Raw genomic sequence first — 22,660 nt, forward strand, 5'->3', positions numbered from 1 at the left:
CAATCAGTTTATACCACACCGGCTCCGCATGATCCTCAGCCCCAAGAATTTCAGTCCAGGTCTTGGCTTTGGGACTATATACACCGTGTCTGTGGAACCAATAGGCTACGTCTTCACCGAGAGTAACAATTGAGGGAGGGATTGCGGCTGAATTTCGAAGTAACAGAATTACATGTACACAAAGATACCTATTAGAGCAGCTTTGATATGCCAGTTACTTAAGGCACAGCATTTATTGGTGTGTTCTTGCAGAATCCACTTGGTATACGGGTTTATGAAACTCCTACAAAGTTTTCTGGTAGATATGTATTGTTGTTCAAATACACATTAGAGTACTTTTCTAGCTCATTGTTTCTCTTCCATACCTATGGGGGATTTGAATCCGGACCAGGTAATTTAATACTTCAATATTCATATGAGGCTTTTTGAGAAGCTAGGAATAGCCCCTCGAAAGCGTGTCAATTCTGAGTGAAGCCCTAAAACCCAAAGAAAGGCGTGATACCTCAAGATTTTTTTATTCATTCAAGCCAGAATACCTATAAGGTAGGGGTTGAAAATGAGTAACCTTATCAGAATTCAAAGAGACATTACCATTCGAAGACTGAAGAATTCCCCCAGGTCCATTTAGTAACAAAATACCATTTCGACCCAGATAGCAACCGTGTTGGGATATCAACCCTGATGAAGTTCTTCATACGTAGAAAAAAATGTTTCTTAACAAGCAACAAAAAATCTTTGGCCTTGTGTTTGAGTCCCCTTATATTTGAGTCCCTGAGTTAACCTCTGGGCTGTTTTAGAGATAGAGTTCAGTTTTTCTGGACCTATATTGACTTCTTTGAGAGCCTAGACTATTTCCAGAGTTTTTACGTTACATATACCTAAAAACGGAAACGGAATTCCTTCCCTTACCATAGTCCATTGGGCTTTGTTCCATGGATCCTGAGGCCAAGAAATACACACGCCAGATAATACTAACACATAAAATCTGAGCTCCCTTTAAATAGCATGATCTTAGACATATTCAATATTTCCCGTTTCTGCATCTCTGACAACACTCTGCTGTTGCTTCCCAAGATCGTTCTTTTGCTTCCTTAAGTGTCTCCCACTGCTATTCTATTATAAGTGACCAAGCCAATCACGTATCTAGTTATTGGATGAACAAATTACACGCACATATCGCTCGTGTGAACACGATTCACAACGAGGGCCGAGCAGAGAAGGGGGGAAACGGAGAGATTCTCTCTGGACAAAGGCTACAAAACACCTTTCGCATTCGAGGCAGCGATATAGAGAGAATTAAGGAGCGTCGTCATAACACAAAGCGCGACCGCAAGGTCCGATTCGAAGGGGTTCCAGAAAATGGATCTGTCAACGGCTCTTTGCCCTGTCAGTCTGATAATTCTCATTCTTCGAATAATAGGTAAGTCATTACGTCTCAGAATGTTGTGAAAATTTTGTGTTTAGTGTCCCATATAAGATCTAACCAGTGTCTCTACAGTAATGTAAGCAAAGCAACAAAGTAAGTACTCGTAGCCAGCCTCAGCTCATAAATCGTGAAAGTAGAAAGACGCTAATGTTTAACTCGACAGTTTGGATAGAAAATCCAACATAGGTTGTCCGGAAACCCTTGCTAGTGATGTGAGAATTCTAGCTCGACGGATTGGAACCCTAAAAAGGGAGGTGGAGAAGATCAAACAAATGCTGGAGAATGTGCAGTGAACTCTATGTGGGAAGTCAAAAGGTCATACCTCTTTTCAAGTAATCTTATGCGGTGCATAGAAGTTGTGATCATTCCAAAGTTTCCGAAACATATACAACACTTTTTGAACAAGTATTTTGATGGCGTTGCTGGGCTCCCTCGATGTCAGAATTACCAGCCTCTTGAGAGATGCAACGGTCTGGCAGATGTCAATGCACACGCGATTCTAATCACAGTGGAAGAATGAATACGTATACATACTGTAGATACAGGTACGCCAGATGTTGAGAAAAGAACAGATCAGCTTAGTACATATGTAGCGAAAGCGCTCTGGTCTTTTATTTTAGCTTACCCTGGCTTTCAGTCCCTGGGTGCAGTCCCTGATTTTGTTTTATGTTCCGACGGCCGACTCGGCGTCGACATCTCTTCATCGATGGTGCCTCGACCGGCTTGTGGGCGTGGGTACACGAAGGATCTTGGTCATCCTGTGCTGGCAAGTGAAAAAAGGATTTGGGCGGCATGACGCGTTGCAGTGACTGCGACTTGCGACGGAAAATATATCAGCTAGGCTGAGGGAAATCATTTTTCTCTCACGGGGCGAGAGCAAAAATTTTGCAGGCGAAAAATTCTGCGCATGGGCAAGCGAGTTGCCAAGGCGAGTCTTCCATGGAACGACTCTACATATTAGCTGCGTGAAAACCGTTTCACATCGTTGAGCAATGTTGAGACCAATGATTCGCAAATCGATTGGCCACGGTGCGAGCGAATACTGGCTGACTTTTCAAGCTACGATGATTAAGCTGCCACGGCGAGTGGTCCATGGAATGCCACTTCGGTCTAAGCCTCATACCAACTGCGTCGAAGGCCGTTTGACCAAGGTGAATCAACGTTGATGAGAGGAATGATTTGTCACGCATCGCATCATGTCAACCACGGCTCCAGGTGGATCCAGCCACTCCGCCCGCTCTCCACTCCAAACTCTTGAAATTTCTTATTTCAACGTTGAATCAACCGCCTCAACACCCAGCAAAAAGGCGGTCGCTCAGTGCGAATTTCGAATGAAGATCTCTGGGTCCGGCAAAATGTACGCAAGTGGTCGCTGCCGAAAAACGTACCCGGAATGGCATAAAAGACGCTCTTTTCCCGTCGAAAAGAAAAGCAGGGCTTTCCTCCTCACACTCCCGAGCCACTCGGGTGTTCTTTGCAGGATAAGATCTGCGTTACCAATAACTCTTCGCGGTACAGGCCCCGCGTATTCAAGTCTGCCTCGCAGGGGGACGCTGCGTTACCAAGGGAGACCCGCAGGAGAGTGCTGCGTCGACAAGTTCTCCCTCGCAGCAATGAGCCCTGCGATTGTAAGAGTGTGCTCCCTCGCAGCCAATGAGCCCTGTGTTGTATAAATGTGCTTCCTCACAGCCAATGAGCCCTGTGTTGTATAAATGCGCTCCCTCACAGCCAATGAGCCCTGTGTTGTATAAATGCGCTCCCTCACAGCCAATGAGCCCTGCGTTGTATAAATGTGCTCCGCAGGGACGCCTGCGATATCAAGAGTCTCCGCGCTGGAGACCGCCGCGATACCAAGTTCTCCCTCACAGCCTTGAGCCCTGTGATTGTATAATCTTGAGCTTCCATGCAGCCTTGAGCCCTGCGTTATCAAATTTGTGCTTGTTAGGCGACCCGTAGCGCCACGGTGCTCGTCCTGATCCTCTGGCGATTGCAGGCACCTCTTCGTGGTGTCAGAGACTAGTATTCGGGGGAGTGACTCGAAGAAGCCAAGACCTGCTCCAAAGAATCCATAGAAATTAAGAATTCGCTAAGAAACTTTGTGTTTTATGTGATTCAGCCTGTTTGTAGAGTTCACTATTCGTGTTCCTTGTTCACGTAGGGTGTTTTTTAGCCTTAAATCACGCCCTGGGCTTGGAGAATGAGCATTGTCTTTCATGTGGTGTAAATTAGAATATTGAGTCATGGGGCCGGTTGAGATTTTGGTGTATGATAGCGTGGTGGCCAATGTGGGCGACGGCTGTAATTCAAAGTTGTCTCCATTGGTGGGAATGCTTGTGTTTTGCCTAGGAGCGGCGGTAGAGTTTGTCCGGAGAGGCGAGTATTATGGACATCGAGAGTGGAACATGTTGAGGGTAACGGTTGAGGGTGAGGGGGAAGATGAGGGTTGCAGGTGAGGTTCAACGGTGATTGATGGTGTGTTGATGTTGAGGGCTGGAGGTCAGTGAGGGTTGATGATAACGGGACCGGACCAGTAAGTCCACATGTTAATGTGCAGCGCGGCGCGATTGCCGAGCGGTGAGGTGGCCGCCACCGGTGATCTGACCACCCATCGCCGTCCAACAGATTATTTCCAGCTAGCTCATGTCAAGAGCTAGGGCCACTTAGGAGTCCGAGAAGAAGAGACTTCTTTCGAGAGGGTTCGGCTCGTGGGAGAGTCCTCTCAAGAGGAAATCAGTCACAGGACGGCCTACTGAAGAGCACAGGCGACGCAGAAGGGTACATGTCATATGAGCTGGCTCTTCGTACTACTTCCCTCCTAGTCCAATCATTCTAGGCCTAGACCAGTCTTGAGATAGCCTAGAGAGCCACGCTGCCCCAATAAGTATTGTTACCATTCGCATATCAGCTGTGCAGAAGGAGTGCGTCCCCGCAGTTTTGATATAGAGTTTGTGCAGGACAGGGCCAAGCCGCACCATAACTTGTATTTGCCTGCTATCGTGTAAAATGTGCTTAGGCAAAATGTACTCAGCTGTGATAAGATAGATATCAAATCCGAATGAACATTAACAACTCTGCGGTTCAGTTAGCACGTAACCAGAGGCGCATCTATAACTTGATGTTTACATAACATGGAGATGGGACATTCATCGAGAAAAATATTGCGCTCATCATCGGTGAGTGGAACGAAATGGCATGACCGCTTGCCGCCCCTCCTGTCGCAATAACGTACGGACCCATGTTGATGAATGTTGAAACGTGTCGTCGGCGCTTTTCTGCGGTATCGCTGCGAGTGTTGAAACAAGAACAACAGTGAGGGAGGCTTTTGGATATACTCAATCATCAACAAAAAGCCGTGATGTCGCCGAATACTGCTTAAATCAATGGTTGAATCTTAAACCAGCTGCAATCTGAGGGTCAGTGGTGTTGAGACCCTCACAATTTGCAGCAATCATTACATCAGCGCAAGGGTAAGGGCTGGGTACAACTATAAGTACCTGAGCTCTCGCCAGCAGAACGGTCATTCTCAAACATTCCTTTATCATCCTGGGGCAAAAGATATCGAGCACTTCTTGATTTTGTCAGCTGCTGATAATTGGTACGAGACCGAGTGTATTCAACGGCAAATTGCTTTGGACCTGTCCCAATGCAGACGGCGATTCTAAGCTGCCACCATGGCTTGCTTTACAAACGAAGCTGGCAAGCACGTTCTCATCGCTGGAAATTCTGTGTAACCAACTGACCATGTCGTCAAACCGCTGATGCGAAGATGACTGCTTCTCCCCAAACTACGCTATGCCCAATGCAGCCGCAAGCGGAAGAATGCTCCTTTCTCGTGTCGCTACCGAACGATGCGGACTTGACAGCAGTATTGTAGTTCAGAGGCATTAATTATCTTATTGTTCAAAGGGAAACATTAGGCTATATATACACAACGAGAAGAACAAGTTGATTGGAAGTCAACTTGGCTCTTCGTATAGACAATGCGGAAATTAATTCCGATGGTGCGGTTCGATTCCTGATCTGCACCAGCCTCGTATCACACCACAAGGGAATTCGCAGGGGACAGCTGCGATACCAATTGAACTCTGCAGGAGAGGGCTACGTTAACAAGTTCCCACATAATGCGTTGCTTTCCCGGGTTTGAGTGGGAATTCCCGCTGCGTCCTCTGTATTAACGGCCATACAGGGGTCCTACGCTCGGCGATATTGTCCGGCGTCGTCAGCAGGGTCAAGCACAAGGACCCTTGGACACCATCTGATACTCCCTACCACGGAAGCCTGCAACTAAATATTTTGCCGTTCCAAACATTACGGAGAAGGTTCATGGCTATTGCCTTATCCGAACATGAAGTTGGTAGTATATCATCACCCCAGTCCCATGAAATCTGGGCCTCACATAAGCCTCTCCCACAATCATGAAATATTTCACTAAAATCGAGACCGAGCCCCTATGCGAGTTGATTTCATCGCCTGTCCAGAAGCAGGCTGATCCACCTCAGCCAACTACGACGGGCCCTTCAAGCCTCGATAAGATAGATGCCCAGTACCAGCAAGCAATATGCAGCGTCTTAGAACATACGCGGGCTGGGCGAATGGTAGAAGCCAGCCGGTCACTGCTAAAAATTTCCGAGTGGCTTGTTACTAATGCACGCGATCTTGGTAGGCTGAGCTCCTCTTCATTATTTGACTTTTCTTCGAAAAGGTACAAACTCGATTGGGGGGGCAAAGTTGGGCAAATGAGATAGCTGTCATACTAATCGTAATCAGGAATGGGCCCTTTTCTTGCCCCAGGTTTATTTGGCTTTGGCCCTTCTTTTCAAGGCTATATACATCCATCATTGGATAGCCCGTTTGGGAGGTAGTCTGACGGAGAAGTAAGTGACTAATCGCTTTTATGGTATTACGTAGGACTTCTGCAGGACGACCCACTCCTATATCCTGGTCATCTGCAGCTCTGGAATGACCTTAACCTTTACTGGCTCTGCTTTTGTCAGAAGCAAAAGGATTTGACCCAGGACTTGATTGCGAAGGGGGCGCAGTCGGCGCAAGCGATGCTATTGAGCCAGGTTTACCTTAAGGTCATAGGCATGGAGTTGATCGAAATTTGTGACCAACTTGAGGCGCACGGTCTCGTCGATTACCAGATGGGCATTTGGGAAGAAGAGATCCTCTACGGTAGATGGCTTTCCCTTTTTCAACGGCTTTAACACCCCAGATTTTAATCAAGACACTTTAGTCCTGGATCAATGCCTGGATCTGATGGAGAGCAGACCCGAGCTCCTCCGCATAGTGGATAAATGACGAATGTCATCGTCTTCCGAATTATTTCCCGGGAGGTCTACCGCGTCCAAAATCCCCTAGAAAATCTTCCCACTCTCCATCTGCAGCGAAACCTAGCAGCCCCCAACCCAGTGGCTATAGCAGCGATCGACAAGTTTAAAATTATCAGTACGCCCATAGTACCAAATTGCTTCGTTTAAATGCTGTGATAATGTAATTGGGATTCATTATCTTGACTTATAGCGTTGAAGTGCTGTTCGTTAGAGAATTCGAGTATAATATGCTGCGGGAGGGGGACTGAGGGTAATTAGCGCGACGCTGTCGATAGGACCACCAGGATGTTTGCAGGCAAGTTAAAATATATATCAGATAACTAAATCGCTGTACAATGGAGGTCTGCCGCTGTGAGCGCGTGAGAATAGGTTATTCTGTTATTGGAAGCGAATTCGTGTCCGGTATATTGTAGATCGTCGGCACCCGAAATCGGCTGCAAGATTTGAAACTGAAACGCCACACTCTAAGCTATATAAAATAGCTGCCTGTTAGCTAGGGGATAATTCAGCTTTTTTGGCACATTTTCCAGCTAAATGCTGACCAAAAGAGACCATGTGGTGGTTGTGGAAGAGAAAAAAAAGTTAGGGGGCCGACGCATAAAAGCGCCCTAGTGTGGTGCCGGACTTATGGGGACACTTTATGTGATAACCTGACCATGTAATACCAGCAAGGCGGTAACCATCCAAACTCGGATGCAAGATCGCAGATGAAAATTGTTTCTGAGGAAGAGTCTTCCTCGACACAACTCCCTCCATTATCCGTATACGACATGTCCCCTGATATGAAAAGTCTATCCAGTTTTGATGCTAAGGATAGGAGATTTGTAGCATCACCGCATGTACTTAAGTGGTCAAATGAGGAGTTAACTGTTCCGATTTATTTTTCTTCCCGACAAATTCGTTCTGCAGCGCTTTGATGCCTGTTGTTCCGTCGAGGCTACATCCATTCTACTCGCGCTATTGAACGTAAACTCGTCTTTATAGATCAACAGAATCTATTTCTGAGGTCTTCTAAGGGGTGCTGGGATTTGATTGGTGTTGACTACTGGATGGATGACTTGCTTGGATCCTCTGAGTTGGTGAATCAAGAAATTCAATTATCACCGGATGATGCGGAAGACGTGGAACTTGTAAGCTGCACTATTTAAGCTGTGTTTACTTTTTTTTTAACTGCCTCCTACTCGAAAATACAATCAACCAATTGATGAACACCTGGAAGCATTTAAACGCGACCTTCGTTTTGGGGGGGGAGCCTGTCGGAATATTTAACGCAAATAAAGTAGTTTTCGAAATCTGTTATAACTCTACACACACTGGAGTCCTATCCGCACTTACTAAAAGTTTATGGACTAGTATGCATTCCGAGTGAATGAGATCAAGCGGAACCAATTTGGGATAAAAAGATTGATTGATTGAATCGAAATAAGCATGCGATCGAGCGCAGGTTGAAATACCTCTGTACGTGCGTATACTCGGTGGTTAATACACCGAGGTTGCTAGGGGAATCAATATACAATAAAAAACACAAAGGAATGTGGGTTCCTTGGTAACCAATCGATTGCTAGTTGTAATTTACCACTCCATGCGCCGACAAGTCCTTTCCCGGATAATATATTCGCAAAGGGAGAGATTTGATTGGATGTTTCTAAAATTAGTTTCTCTACCATCCATCGGTGTTAGTATGTTGGAACAGAAATGTACGTCCAATCAGGTCCATGGATAGTTGTCTGTGTTGAGATAGGTAGTTTTAATGTTCTTATTTAGGTTGCTATCAAAAGTGGGAACCCCATCTATTTAAACATCCATCGCTAGTCCCGCCATAAGCTTTGACCACCGCGATACTCAACGCGCGCGAATGAAAAGTTCATATATTCATATTCGCATTACTTTATTCCTTTCGGAGCCCTATGCACGGGCACAATTCCAGCCGCATCTTACAATACAGGCTTCAGAGGCAGCATTACTGAGAGAACGACCGGCTGTAAACAAGGGAAGAGCAAAGTTAAAGTGAAAGTTTTGCAAGAGAGTCGCAAGATGTTCAGATTCAACAGAAAATGCTTTCTCGATTTGCGACAGCTAGGAAGACGTAAGAAGCCAAATTCGTAACGGAAGGGTACGCCAATATTCAATCGCCCTTGCTAAATAAATCTCAAGTGGGTGGAAACTGCGCTCCATCCCATAGCGACACCGTTTTTAGTGTCATAGACGCATCATCATCTACTAGAGGGTGCATTGGTCCAGAAATGCGCCCAGAAAGATCCATTTTTGAACAGTGATGACAAAGTCCTTCAACATGAAACTCATGATCCTCCATTCTGCAAGCCCCTTGGCAATCCAAGGTGCCAGAGGATGATGATGAGGGGGACCAATAGTCAGAGGCTAAGACCAGACACAGGACAAAAGAAGCATCGTCAGGCAAAAAAGAATTGATATTGCGTGAGAAACAAACGTGTAGCCACCGCGGCCGGGCTCTTTCGGTCCCTATGTGCAAAACTCCCGAAATATGACGGGCAGACTGAGGAATAACGATGACCCCTAGCAGCCAAAACTATCAAAAGGCCGCCCGATCATCCTCCAATAGGACGTATGCGGCGCAGGATCAATGCGTGTATAAGTTAGTACCGCTGTGCAAGAAACTCAAACCAGAATGTCACTCCGTTGGTATGTAAAGGACGCGCTTCCTGCTGCCTTACATAGATAGGCGACGTAGCAAGATAAGATTCGAGGCCATTACTGCAAATTTGGACCATAGAAGTCCCTCATGTTGGGGTCCATCATGTTTGGGTCTATGCTGTGGTGTGGATGTTGCGGATTCAAGTTGTTGGGTTGTGCTGAGGAGTGGGCGGAGAGGACTTGGTCGAGAAAGTTGCGGATTTCGTCTAGCCCGGCATCACCACGGTCTGTCTGAACCATAGTCTGCAGGGAGGCGGCATCGCCGGTACGTATAAGCCTAAGGAGCGATTCGAGGATTGACCTAGTATCGTCCAGCTCCTCCTGTGTCCTTCTCGCGGAGGCTTTCCGACGCTTGTCAGACAGTTATCTGTCACGCATCCACGGCCATGAGTGACGCATTCCGTACACGGCATGCCGGTGCACTAGAGAGCGGATGAAGGGTCAACGCTCGAGAAAGTCCATATAGCGGAGGAAAGAACGCAACGAGGGCAAAAGGAAGGGGGAGAGAGAGAGCGAGAGAGAGAGAGTAGGGTAAGGGAGAGAAGGGAAGGGGGGATGGGAGGTCGTTTGTATCCTTGTCCGGCGTTTTTGGCACTCTTTGCACGTTGTGGAGGCCCTTTTCATCTTGGCATCCTCTGGAGGAACGCCAACAGCACCTTGCCTCTGGTGGTAGCTCGTCATCTCTCACGCAGTCAAGTCTCGATTTTGTCCGTCACCCCCCCTGTGTATATAGAAACCTGCATTGCAATATACAGACACATTGCCTCCCTACAAGGGAGCGCGGACGGGCCTTCTCTGACGCTACAGTCTAATGCGTTTACGCATAAGACCGCAGCGACAGGTGACCCGTTACGACCAAACTGTACACTTTCCTGTTCCCATCTTGACTGCGAGAGGTCACCAATAAAAGACATATTTTACAATCGTTCTCAGCTAAGTTTGGTCTGGTCAATGGATAATCTACGCTAAGGTCTTGGCAGTGCGGCCGAGAAAGAGCGTCTCAGTGTGTACTGGCCAAGTCGATTTCGAGAATGCCTGTACCTAACTCTGAGAGACCACCTAATAGATAAAGAGAAGAGACTTTGAATTATTAAATACTTCGTCATAGGAAGTTGTGGGTGAATATATATCTAAAATTCGTCCAATTACAGGTAGATCAACCACTATTGGAGCTTGCTTAGGTATTATGCGAACGACACATATGACTATGTAATAAATATTTACCTTGCTTATGGAGACCCGATCTTCTATGTCGTTTCGAAAGACGATTATGATCATTTTGTTGATCAAGTCTATTATAGAAACAATATGTTGATACGAAAGAATAGCTCGGGAAAAGAGAAGGCATAAGAGAAAGGAAGAAGAAAAGAATAGGAAGAAAAAAGGAATCTGGGAAAGATAACGTTAACGCAAGAACAAAACTCAAAGACTATTAATCTTCCCAAGTTAAGAACCATCCCATAATAAAGCTTCGAAACTATAGGCTACAACCTAGCATGGATAGCCGCTCAATCCGCCTTCCCTGGGTTGTCAGGATATTAAGACATTGCTGCCGGCAACGACACAAGCCTTTTATCTTTATTATTCGATGAAACCATATTAGTTGCCTGTTGTTGCCTGTTGTTGAACATCACTTGCAGTATCTTCGCGCAGGACCCTTCCCGTCATCTGCTCCACGTACCGCTTGATGTACCCCTCACACTGTGAATGCTTGAGTATTTCAAGTCGCAGATCCAACACCTCGTATTGTAACCTTTTGGTGCCAGCCAAAAGTTCCTTATTCCTAGTGGCTTGCATTTTCAGAGTCGATTCGTCCTGCTGGTTCTGCAGTTTTCTTTTTTGACGGCATCGTTTTGCTGCTTGACGATTACGTTTGAGCAGCAGTTCACGATGGGTAATGGGCATTAATAGTTTTGATGGTTGCATGGTTGATTCGGTATTGGAGGGGAGGCTGCCATTTATCTGTTCAGGCTTCGGCTTAGTATATTCGATAGAAGCGATGGAGCTTTCTCTATCCTTATCCGGACCGGTGGGTTGTGTTTTTATATCCAAGGAGATGTATTCTTCCGCGGTCTTCAGAGTTTCGGTCTGTCTCAAGGTTGATGGTGCAATGCACGATAGGCTACATCTCTCATTCTGTGATATGTTCTGGTTGGGTTGGAGGGGAGAATATGGTTGTATTGATGATGCCTCCAAGCTGAAGTTTACTGACTTCGGGAAGATCTGATTGGATTCTCCCGGTGACAAAACTGGCGGTGGCGAAATGAGGGGTAAACCGCAAAAGGAGTCATCTTGTGCCTGGGTGGTGATGGTGTCGAATGGGATAATGTTCAAGTCGTCGGGGCGTAGACTGTCGATACCGTTAAGCCACATAATGTTTCTGAGATTCCCCATTGTCGTCGTTGCTGTTGCGGACTCAAAATCCAAAAACTTACGGAGAGCTCGGATTATTATGTGCTAGGTTTAAATGGGCTGAAGAATCTTTTGATTTGCCTGGCTATATAAGTAGTTCACGGAAGAACTAGCAATGTAAGCCACGGCGGAATTTCGTTATATATGTACCAGTTTATTGTAGATAGTGGACGAAAGTTGCTGGACGAGCCAATAAATCTACAACCCTTTGTCACGTCATCGTACAAAATAGAATCAATTATTTGCAGAGAGGCAAGATTTCAATCCAGGAAAAACACGTCCTCGAATTTCCCTGCACTGTCCAGTGACTCACTCTCTTAGGACTTTCACAGAAATCGACCGGATATTTAGGCCATCGAGTGAGAAGACTCGGGAGCCTAGTCACCTACCTCGACCCCTTAGAGTTTGCCTTCCTACTAGACCAAAATACAAATACATATGTATTGAGCCTAGTGGGTGGGGTTTACAATCAATCGCGGAGCAATACGCAGGCTACAGCAATTATGTATTTCCATGACACACATGTAGGTTTTAACTACTAATTTCCTAAAAACGAACTTAGAGCTTCGTCAAATCTTGTCGTGACCGAATTGCCGTTCGCGTTGTTAGGCTGCCCTCGTGGCGCGCGGCTTCGAACTCGTTGTGACGCCTCAGCGAAGTCTAGAACGGCCGCGACCGTCCTAGCCCGGGACATAGCTCTCTAGAAAGTTGCTACAACATCGAGCCTCCGTCACAAGTGATGCTACGAAAACGTAAAAACCGTGAGGGGCCCACATGAGCGTGTCACCTTCAGTTTATCTATTGAACTACAACTCCAGGGTGTGGAGCAAGAGGTGCAAAAACGCCAGCAGAGAATGAAGCTTTCCAAAAAGCGCTCAGGGAAATCGGGGGAATCATTACTCAAGTCGCGGACGGAGACCTTTCCACAAGAGTCCAGATACATCCACTCGAATAGAACCTATCATCTTCGTTCCGTCACTAATATTTCAAAGCTGATGTACAGTGTGAAATAATGCTGTCCATCAGCTTCAATCTGGTATTACAGCAAATTGTAGTGTATTCAATACACTGTATATAGTTATAGACTTTTCTGAAAAACTCGACTATGAGCTAGGGGTTGCATGACGGCGCAATCAATTTAGGTTGCCAATTCAAAAACTATGTTAAAGTGTGCATTATCTGTGGAAGAGTGTATCCTTTCTTTACACCGGTCGCTCCTTTGTGCGACATTCCCTTGGTTCGAGCTTTGTCACATGCTCTTTGGCGATATGCTGTGTCTGTTAGCAGGATACATAGCCGTAATTTAATGTCGCACTGTTACTTACATTATTGGCGCTAAAATAGGAAACGAATTATCAGAATATCAACGATAAAAAGTTCATTCTTTCTGTTGGTATCACCAGCTAGGTAACTACCGTGTACCGTGTACATAGTTAAGTGAACAGTTTATGCCCTTAAGCAAAAGTTGATTGATTCATGCATAATAGATGCAGGTATGTATGAGGCCCGGTCCAAAATACTCCTGAATCCCATACGCCGATACTCGGTGGTCTCAACACCGGTGCCGCAGCTTAGCGCAGGGTCACCCAGCACAGAAATGTGATCTATTAGTCCCCAGCGGTAAGTTGCCGCTAGCTTGTTCTGACAAAAGGATATGTCCCGACATGCAAAATGGCGCTTTTGTGGTTTCTTAGACCAAACCTTATCCGTATTCAGTGGCAATAAGATACGAACTCTGCGATTTGCTGCCCGATGGAGTACGTATAATAGTAGATAGAGATAGGTCTTCCAAATTTCAGTTAGTCTTCAGCTCCGAAATGCTCTTTAAAACAATATAACCTCCAATACTCGTCCATCACAAATTAAGACTATCTTCTCTGTCCACGGGAGCTTTCTACCAAGGAGACATTAGCGGTTGATGGAAGGACCATCACTACCCCGCCAGCTACCTGCCCCAGTCGCGTGCGACAATTGCCATAGAGTGAAGAAAAAGGTACAATACGTAAAATTTCTAGCAATTTGCAGCGGACTAATAATTATGGAAAACATATAGTGTAATAGGCAAAGACCGTGCTACATCTGTGTCAGGGATCGCCAAACCTGCCAATATACGAGAATCGATGGAAGGAGAAGACATGAATTGGCAGCTCTAGTGGATTCCTCTTCAAGGGAGATTGAACGCCTTGAAGCCATCATTCAAAGGTTGAGACAGCATAGTACACCTGCTGGGCAACCACCTGACAGCCAAAGAGAAGAGGGTCTCGAATCATCAGACACTTTGCAACAAGAAGTTGTGCATGAAGATATGCCTATAATTCCTCCGACTATAGGTAGGTCAACCCTGCTTGGTACTGGCTCGGATACTATACCAACAGAGAACACCACTTCCCTCGCAGTGAATGCCTACCTTACTCATGGAGACCCAAATTTCCATGTCATCCCAAAAGAAGATTGTCTTTATCTTATTGACCAAGTCTATCACAGAAGCAATACGCCTTCAAATTCTGATATCTGTGAGCTTTTTGCTATCGCCGCTGCTGGATGTCACTTCAACAATATCCCGAACCGTGACGTTATAATGTCGAACTTTATAGAGCATTCATCTGCCCGCTTGCTAAATGGATCAAAACATCAAAATTTGCAAAGGATACGGTCATATCTTAGTTTATCAATGTGCTGGGACCCTGCTAGATCGCCCACTGCGAGGGTTTTGATAGGTGAATTCCAGCTAGGCTATGTTGTTGCTTTTATTAATTTGTGACTAGCATCCGCCCTACATCTAGCACGTTCGGAATTGCCGAAGGCACTACCAACACAGCCTTCCAGATTGCAAGAATGGATCAGCTGGGCGAGGGATTTTCGAACGTTGATTTTTTGTGATTGGTGCGTACAAATCTTCGACATAAAGAGCTAAAATTGACGTGCTTTCAGTTGGTCATCTGTTATCCTGAAAAACTGTGTTGACGTCACCGAGGAGGAACAGGATATTGTAAGCAGATTATTCCATTCCAGCATTCACAACGGATATTTACTTATAATTTACTTATGTAGATTGAGATTCTAGCTACCATAGAACCTCAAGCAAATGGTGAAGGCGTCGTTGGATACAATTCAATACATGCGCAGCTGACCAAGATTGCCTTACTGAGCGCCCGGACATACTCTGATGTCAATTTCAATTTGCTTTCGTGGCCGGATGTGGAAAACCTTTCAGATACTTTAGATACGTGGCGTCAGGATCTTCCAAGCAATCTTCGCCTAGTATCTGTATTATTCCAGAACAGTGGAATAACTTTGACTGACACACGAAATATTATGGTGATACACGTCTTATATATTGGATCTCGATTGATTGCATACCAACGCAAGCTACAAGAATTAGGGGTCGGTGGGGCTTTGCGCATTCCCGAAAATGCCCTAAATACATATGTTGGGTTTTCTAGGCAGATTTCACGCATCATCTCTTTTACGTTCCAAGATGGTCATTTCGTGAGATGTTGGCTCGTGATGTGGGTTAAAGCACCTATACTTGAATAATACTCACTAATAATTTCCCAAGTCATGCCAGTTATTTATCTGCAATTATGTTACTATTGGGTATATGCCAGAATATACTTCAGCGAACAAACATTGAGGCCCTTTCGAGTGACCTGCTTGCTGTTCAAGAGAACTGTAAAATGCTGGTTAGCGTAAGTGAATCTTCAGCCTCGGGTTTATCATTTCTTCAGCTTCTTGAGCCTTTATATCTTCAAACTAAAGAGGTTGTAGAAGTTGTCTCTGGAATGACTGGTATGCAAGGAGGTGATCCAATGCGTATCAACTCAATAATCTATGGCTCCCCTTCATTTGATTCTTTAGTGCTTGTGGTTCTTATGGGTGAACTTATTGACGCACTCAATATCCATTCTATCACAGGACTTGAATAACCACCAAATAATTCCTGACAAAAGGAATGTCATCACCACGCTTCCTCTTCAATTAATAGCGCATCTCGCTCAACCGTGCTAGTTCTAAATTCAAAAGGGAGTGCATTTCTGCTGAGTGATGAAATTGTGAGAAGTCTTAAACCTGAGCAGACTTTGGAGATTGAATTTAGATCACTTATCCGACACTCGAATATAATTGAGGTACTAGATAGCCTCTAGATGAGAATAAGAATTTGAAATGATGGATTCGTTTTTGGCAATTCTACAAGGAAGATGAGTTTTGACTCAATTCCATCATTTCAAGGTACATAGAGCTCTCACTTAGCTCTAGGGATTGAATAGTGACATTCACGTAAGCCATCAAGGTAACATTATTTGACGCATTATCAGTGGTGATTGTGAGTACTCGGTCTGTAAGCTCATTCTGTTAGAGGAGTTTGATTAGCACCTCACTAAGATTCATAGTGGAGTGGTTACCCAAGAGATACTCAAAGCCAAGAAGGAGCTCTTAGTACTCCCAGTCATGGTCAATCAAGTAGCCAGTAACCGCAAGCTTTAGCCTTATCATATATGCTCCTAGCACCTATTTCGCAGTGGCTGTCATACCGAACTCGAGCCGATATCTGCTCGTGGTGATTTCTTGTGACGCGAGCACGACGCCATACCTTAAGATATTCCAGGGCGACCTGAAAGCGTGTTCCAAAGCTTCATATCTCTCCGAAAGATCACGTAGAGTGATATTTCAAGTCCCGTTCTCGGAATTATCCTCCTAAACTAGCAAGCTAAGGCTGACGAAGGGCTCCAGGACACTGTATCGGTGCCAGCTGCTAAGGCAATACGTGGTGTTGTGTGGGAGGAGAATAGTCTCAGAGCCGTCGAGGGATTGAGATGGGAAGTAGGCTGGTCGATGAGTCTGCATACCAAATTATCTACACGATGTTGAATCTGTCGAATATTCATCATCGTTGAGAACAAGTTGAATAAGGCCGCAGAATTCATTTTAACTGGTAGAAACTCATATTTATGAAAGTTAACTCGACGCCTTGTTGGTGTTTCGACTGGTGGTACCTACGTCACGAATGTTGAACCGACGTTGAAATCCTGGAATAAGACTTCAGAATAGTTTTTTCATCGAGATGAAAACTGCGGTGCCAACCGAACTAGCATATAATCAATCGTGAAACGGTTCAACAGGCCACAATATGAGGGCCCTCGATCACAGCTGCGCGAGCGACAAGGCGGCCGCAGCACTATAAATATGTCCCCCAGACCCCAGCACAACGGTCTCTTTGAAAACACGTCCCATTCCGCCTAACCCTAAGACATGAGCTGTTTCTCTTCCACCTTGCCCTGCTTTTTTACTGACGCGATTGAACATATCAAGTCTGGCCTATGCCTTGTGCCAGGACGAGATGGCACCCAGTGGCACAGGTCTGTGCCGGAATATGGCCTGCACCTTGGATCTTCTTTCTGTGGTACGAAACCTGATCTCTGATACTTGTGATTGTACCGACGCTCACAACACTGCCTCTAGCTTGTCTATGCTCGATAGAGAAGTACGTTCATGGCAGGTATGTGCATCAACCCTGGCACTTGACACCATGCTGACCGGAATATTCGATGACAACCAGGCCTGTTACTAGTGTTCCCACGAATAGAGTCGACGTCTCTCCCGTGCCTGGATTTGGCAGTCTTACTCGGTTTATGAGAATAGTGAGTGAAGCAGAATCTCCAAGTAATCTCTACTGACTATTTATGATAGATCATGCCGAAAGCGGCCCCGCACGTTGATTGAATGCTGGCATAATAAACCCAATGCTCTCCGAGAACTAGTTGGTAGGATCTTAGCAGTGGGGCTTCGTGGCTGGTCATCCCGGGCTGACGATTCGCTAGGTTTGTAGGCAATGCTTCCAGCACAAGTTTCGCGCGGTTGGTCAATGTTCCCGATCCTTCCATCGACGCCAGCAGAATCACATGCCATGGAGTCCATCCTGACCAAAAGCTTGGATATTGGTTCCCAGTTGGGACTTCTTCCATTATGACCCAGAAAGAATTGCTAATGTTTCCTTTCCCTTGCAGGTTCAGTGTTAATATTGCGCCCGACGCGACCGACCTGGGCACGACACGCTGCATCGCGTGAAGTCACCGTATTGCCATACACCCACCTGCCTTGCTCGAAACTCAGCCTGCGGCACACGAGCCTGATGGTGCCGGCCATTGACTCTTAGTACAGTCGCGCTCCCACCGGCCAAAGAAATCTGGTTGGAACGCCGCCGCTTTGCTCGACCTATTCAATAGGCCTCGATTGAGGAGAGCTCGGCCCTCCGGCTGCCCAGAAGGTAGTACTACCGAAGGTGTGTTTGCGCCTCCTGGCCTTACCTTTTCAAATCGATGTTGATAACTACCATACGAACAGCCACCATCCTCCTCATGGCTCCCGACCCTTTGCCGTCCCTACGTCCATTGAAACCCTTTTCGATCGACCGGATCCGCTTCCGTGCTGGACCGAGTGAGCTGCCGTCCGCTTCGTGTCTTACTCTAAAGACCTGGTATCGAACTGCAAGTAACAGTCAGTTAAGTGGATAGGAAGCTATACCCGTTGGATACTGGACTAAATTGAATACCAGTGAACGTAGGCCGGGCTACATAGATGGATTAATTCCAGTATACAGACGGAGAACGTGAGTCTTTAATTCTTTGGATTCTCGTTCATTCACCAGCTAATCGCCAACAAGAGATCTTTCGCTGCATTCCTGAAAGGGGCGCTATAGTCGATTGGGTCGTGAGTTTCGCGACCTGCAAACCAAACTAGACACTACACCAACACCGCCACCTTCCAATATTGAAGGAAGCCTGTGTTCTATTGCTGCAAACGATGGTCCAGCACAAGCTGGAGGTACCAGGGTAGCACACAATGCATTCTGACAGGACGTGTCTGCAGTGGATAGCATTCTATGGCGGTTTTCGCTTTCCTGAAACACCGCTCTTGACATGTCGAACTACCATGGGCTTTCCGAGAGCATGCTTCATCAGCCGGTGGGGGGGGGTATGTCCTCATCAAGCCATCATTCACCCTAGGGAGACCGCGCGTGTGGCCTGCCATGCGCCAAGAGGACAACATGTCGCAATCCTGGGATAGCACTACTGCTCGAGCGAGCGCGCCGGGATGCCCTACGAAACCCGAGCCCGATATGCGTAGAGATCACAGCACGATGAGAGAGGGTCGTATTAATGCACAACCTTATGGGTGTCGGTCGGTGAGCTGCGTTTCATTCCCCTCCAGTGGCCATTAAGTATGAGGCTTATAAGTCTTGTTCCACCCCAGAAGCGCAAAAGTTTCCTGCACGGCATGCTGACCACTTAAAGTGTGCAAGGAATAAAGGGCGTGCACGCCAAGCTACAACCCACACCGATTCCTGAAACATCAGTGCCCAGGCTTAAACTCCCCATTCACCAGTAGGCTACGACCTGCACCCGCCGTATTGCCGAAGAGTTGCAAATTACATATGGCGGCCTCCGAGTAAATAATCGATCTGTTGAAAGCAACCCAAGCAGTTGAGCAGAACGGCTGTTAAACTTGACGGAGCTCTCTGAATAGGGCAATGGGGTTGTACTCGATCGCATCTGATCAGGCGATAGCCTCATGGATCCGAACCCTCAATTTTACCCACTGATGGGGCCACCTTCATGCCTGCCACTTCAGTGAAGAGTGTGTCAGTGGAGATGCACAGCTGGACACAGCAAACATGCCGTCTGTAGAGAGCTGTACAAAGCTGCTCTCTGGTAAAATCACACTGTGGTACCAATGGATTACCCCGATAAATGAAGTCCTTCCAAATAGCCATTCGATGGCATCTCAGGCTGATTTGTCCCAGTGATGGCCAAACTTTTCAAGGCGATGCTTAACCCTAGCTGTGCATGAGAGTTGATTTCCCGTCTGGAAAAATGAGAGCCTCTTAAATAGAGTCGCGCTCCCGCCATGCTCTATTTGAAAGGCTCTGATTCCATATTTCACAAGCTTATGTGCTAGGCAGCGTCGCCGCGGGATTTCAACATACAACCATGGGAGCCATTCGAATAACCTCACACACTCGGCAGATGCCAGACTTCCGGCATCGATTACAGCGCGCATTATCGTTGTTATCCTTGGAGTCTGAGTACAGCCGACGCCCATCCAGGTCTCCTCCATCAGGTGACACCACCGAGGATCGGTCGTCGACCCACCCAATGACAGTGGGAAAGGAGTTCTACCGATGCGGCAATGCAGAGGATATGGGTCACAGCTCGACCTGCCCGGGGACAGCAACATGCTTGCTCTCAAAAACGTCGCAGAGTTAGTACTAGTGCCCCCGCACCGGATGCAAGATTTGCACTGACCGTATTTACACTTCAAGAAAGTCAGTTTTACATCGTCCCTACAAAGAAAGGACGAAGAGCTGGTCGCAGCCCAGGTCCCTAGAGAGTTCATTGGCGAATCAAAGCAAGTGGATCGAAGATGTTCGCAGTGATCTAGCAGATCTTTTGGCCGACTGGCGGTTATTGAAACGCAAGTAGAGAAGGGAATCAAATGTGAAGCAAATCATGCGTCAGATGAACCGGAGCAGAAGGCTGGGCAGACCCGACGTTCACAGCGGTGAAGACGACCTAACGATGTTGGATAGGGGTCCTGAAGATATTGTCGTGCGATTATTCGATGAGGCGGCATTGTAGTAATCTCTTTTTGGTTGAAGCATTTCTATCGCGTTTCTTATTGTGATCAATCAATAGTATGTTAAAATTGCCATGATCAGCACACCTTCTAGAGGCGGCAGAAGGCGATTCAACGCCTACAGTGCAGACAATGGAATTGTGTATTTATCACGTGGGGGTACGTAAAGAGTTTCTTGGTGAATCAAATCCAATAGAAGGAAGATACAGAGATTTACTGTAAACGCATTCGCCAGCACCGTGGTCTACCCAATTGGCCATATTATCATACCTAGGAGCGAAAAGGGTTCAATCCGGTTCTGAATTTATCCCGACCCAAAAGTCCAGGATCTCATTATTCTTTCGATCTTGAGGCGACAGCCATGCCGATGCCGCATTCTTCAAATTGGGCAAGGCTCGAAAGAATTACTTTTTGAATTTATCATACGGGAAAATTGAAATGAAGAAACACTTGTAACGCAAAGAACACAACTGATATAGGGAGCCTGAGCTCTTCTCACGATTAATCGGATCTTATTGATGGATAATTGGTTTACGAGTAGAAGTCGTGCGTTTCTGAGAAACTCCCAGGACCTGAACAAGTACGGAAGCTTTCATTCTGCTTGACCTCTCAAGCTTGAGTGACAGCTTCGCCTCAACCAACCAAGATCTTCCATTCATATGTTGTAACATGGAGAGGACGCCATCGCTCTCCGATCTCTATTATAGTGAATCGAATATGCAGCTCTCAATCCTTCCATGCCATCAGACCGCTCTCAAGGACATCTCATCTCCGAGAAAAAATATCACCTTATATATAAGAAGCTCCCTCTGGGCGGATTTGAGGTGTTATGGGAGGAACAACTAGATGAAAACGATCCAGGAGCCGTCCATCGAAAAGTAATCTGTGCATTATTCGTAACTGATTGGGCAGACTGTGTTTGGCACGGGCATACGGGTTCTTGAATGCCTGTTTGTGATGAAAGTGCCTCTAACCCATTGCTTCCCAGAAGGGAGGGGGTTGAGTGGGATACATACGTCAATGAGGAGTCTGAAGAGACGAGGAAAATAATTTTGGTATGTGGAGAAAGAGCGCTCAAGGCCTCTAATATTTGAGGTACTGCAGTATCTGTAGCAGAATTAGATGTTAGTATGTTTAATCGTGAGCCTAGTTCTGGAGATCTAGGCCTCACCTTCTGCAAAATAGTATAGTGGCTGATTCACTGGACTTCCAAGATTCGCTTCGATGGAAAGCGACCCCGGGTTAGAAAACGCATCTTGCATCACATCAACTTCGTAGCTTCTTTCCATTGGTAATTGTGCTCCTGGTGATATGCTCAGTTCCGAGGGCGCCGAATATATTGTCTCATTCACGAAGCCTCTCCCGTCAGCAGTACAAGGTGTCTGATCAGCAAGCCATCCCGGCGATTGTGCGAAATTCAAATCACCAACCCATGAAGGCGTTGATATTAGCTTATAAGAAGACATGAATGGCGCGGATGCTTCCATGGCCGTGGGCGATGGGTCATGGGAGTTGACGTTAGGTTCATTATACTGATGGGATGCATGGCGAGGTGATATGGGAGGGGAAGGAGTTAATGGCTGATCCCAGCCATTTAGAGCGGCTGCTTTTCGAAGCTCACTTGCGAGTATACGCTCTCGGAGCGTGGCGATTCGATCTTTTATCCTGCGGCCTGATTCAATAGATGTCAGCTTCGCTCTCCTATGGAAGCATCTGGATCGGAACACCAACGGTGGTTCCTTTATGATATCCTGTTTTGGAGTCGACGTCTCTCTAAGGGGTCCTGTCCTTTGCTTGGAGAAGCCTCGTCGCTGCGGGGAGACTCTGATGGTTTGTCGACTCTCATTGCTTGTTTCTTTCGTGGAAATCGTGGGTATGCTGTGCCTTCGTGTTCGGAAAGTGAGATAGAATTTTTAGCTGGATATCCTCAGGTATCAGAAACCTGCATCAGGAGATCATAACTGAACATATAGGGTCATCATCCCTGTCTTTGTATAGGCTAGGAATCCATGCACTTCCAATAGAGAGATGCAGAGGAAAAACAAAGATTGCTGCCTCGAGTCAATTGTGCCGTGACATGCACCTTCACGACGGATCCACGGAGAGCCAGTAGCTTGGTCACAAAACCACTGGCAAAGACTCGAAACCAAGGCTCACATCAGCGTGATGCCCGGGGTCCATA

General features: G+C 46.4%; 4 protein-coding genes across 4 annotated transcripts; 2 read left to right on the forward strand and 2 right to left on the reverse strand.

Annotated features, from left to right (window-relative positions):
• Positions 1–1,154: 1,154 nt before the first annotated feature.
• Positions 1,155–1,719, forward strand: N7533_010591 (uncharacterized protein; the record flags this gene model as incomplete). The annotated part of the gene is made up of 2 exons (XM_057107241.1): positions 1,155–1,386; positions 1,613–1,719. 2 exons carry the CDS (start codon positions 1,155–1,157, stop codon positions 1,717–1,719), a joined length of 339 nt encoding a protein of 112 aa, XP_056956458.1.
• Positions 1,720–9,489: 7,770 nt separating this feature from the next.
• On the reverse strand, positions 9,490–9,672 carry N7533_010592 (uncharacterized protein; the record flags this gene model as incomplete). The annotated part of the gene is made up of 1 exon (XM_057107242.1): positions 9,490–9,672. One exon carries the CDS (start codon positions 9,670–9,672, stop codon positions 9,490–9,492), a length of 183 nt encoding a protein of 60 aa, XP_056956459.1.
• A 1,359-nt stretch (positions 9,673–11,031) lies between these two features.
• On the reverse strand, positions 11,032–11,805 carry N7533_010593 (bZIP transcription factor; the record flags this gene model as incomplete). The annotated part of the gene is made up of 1 exon (XM_057107243.1): positions 11,032–11,805. One exon carries the CDS (start codon positions 11,803–11,805, stop codon positions 11,032–11,034), a length of 774 nt encoding a protein of 257 aa, XP_056956460.1.
• A 6,956-nt stretch (positions 11,806–18,761) lies between these two features.
• On the forward strand, positions 18,762–19,134 carry N7533_010594 (uncharacterized protein; the record flags this gene model as incomplete). The annotated part of the gene is made up of 3 exons (XM_057107244.1): positions 18,762–18,816; positions 18,849–19,027; positions 19,096–19,134. The coding sequence occupies 3 exons, from the start codon at positions 18,762–18,764 to the stop codon at positions 19,132–19,134; spliced, it is 273 nt and encodes a 90-aa protein (XP_056956461.1).
• Positions 19,135–22,660: the final 3,526 nt, after the last annotated feature.

Source organism: Penicillium manginii, assembly GCF_028828005.1.
Source record: "Penicillium manginii strain IBT 31320 chromosome Unknown utg000007l:1.0-2284322.0:1.0-2285126.0, whole genome shotgun sequence".
Lineage (NCBI taxonomy): Eukaryota > Fungi > Ascomycota > Eurotiomycetes > Eurotiales > Aspergillaceae > Penicillium > Penicillium manginii.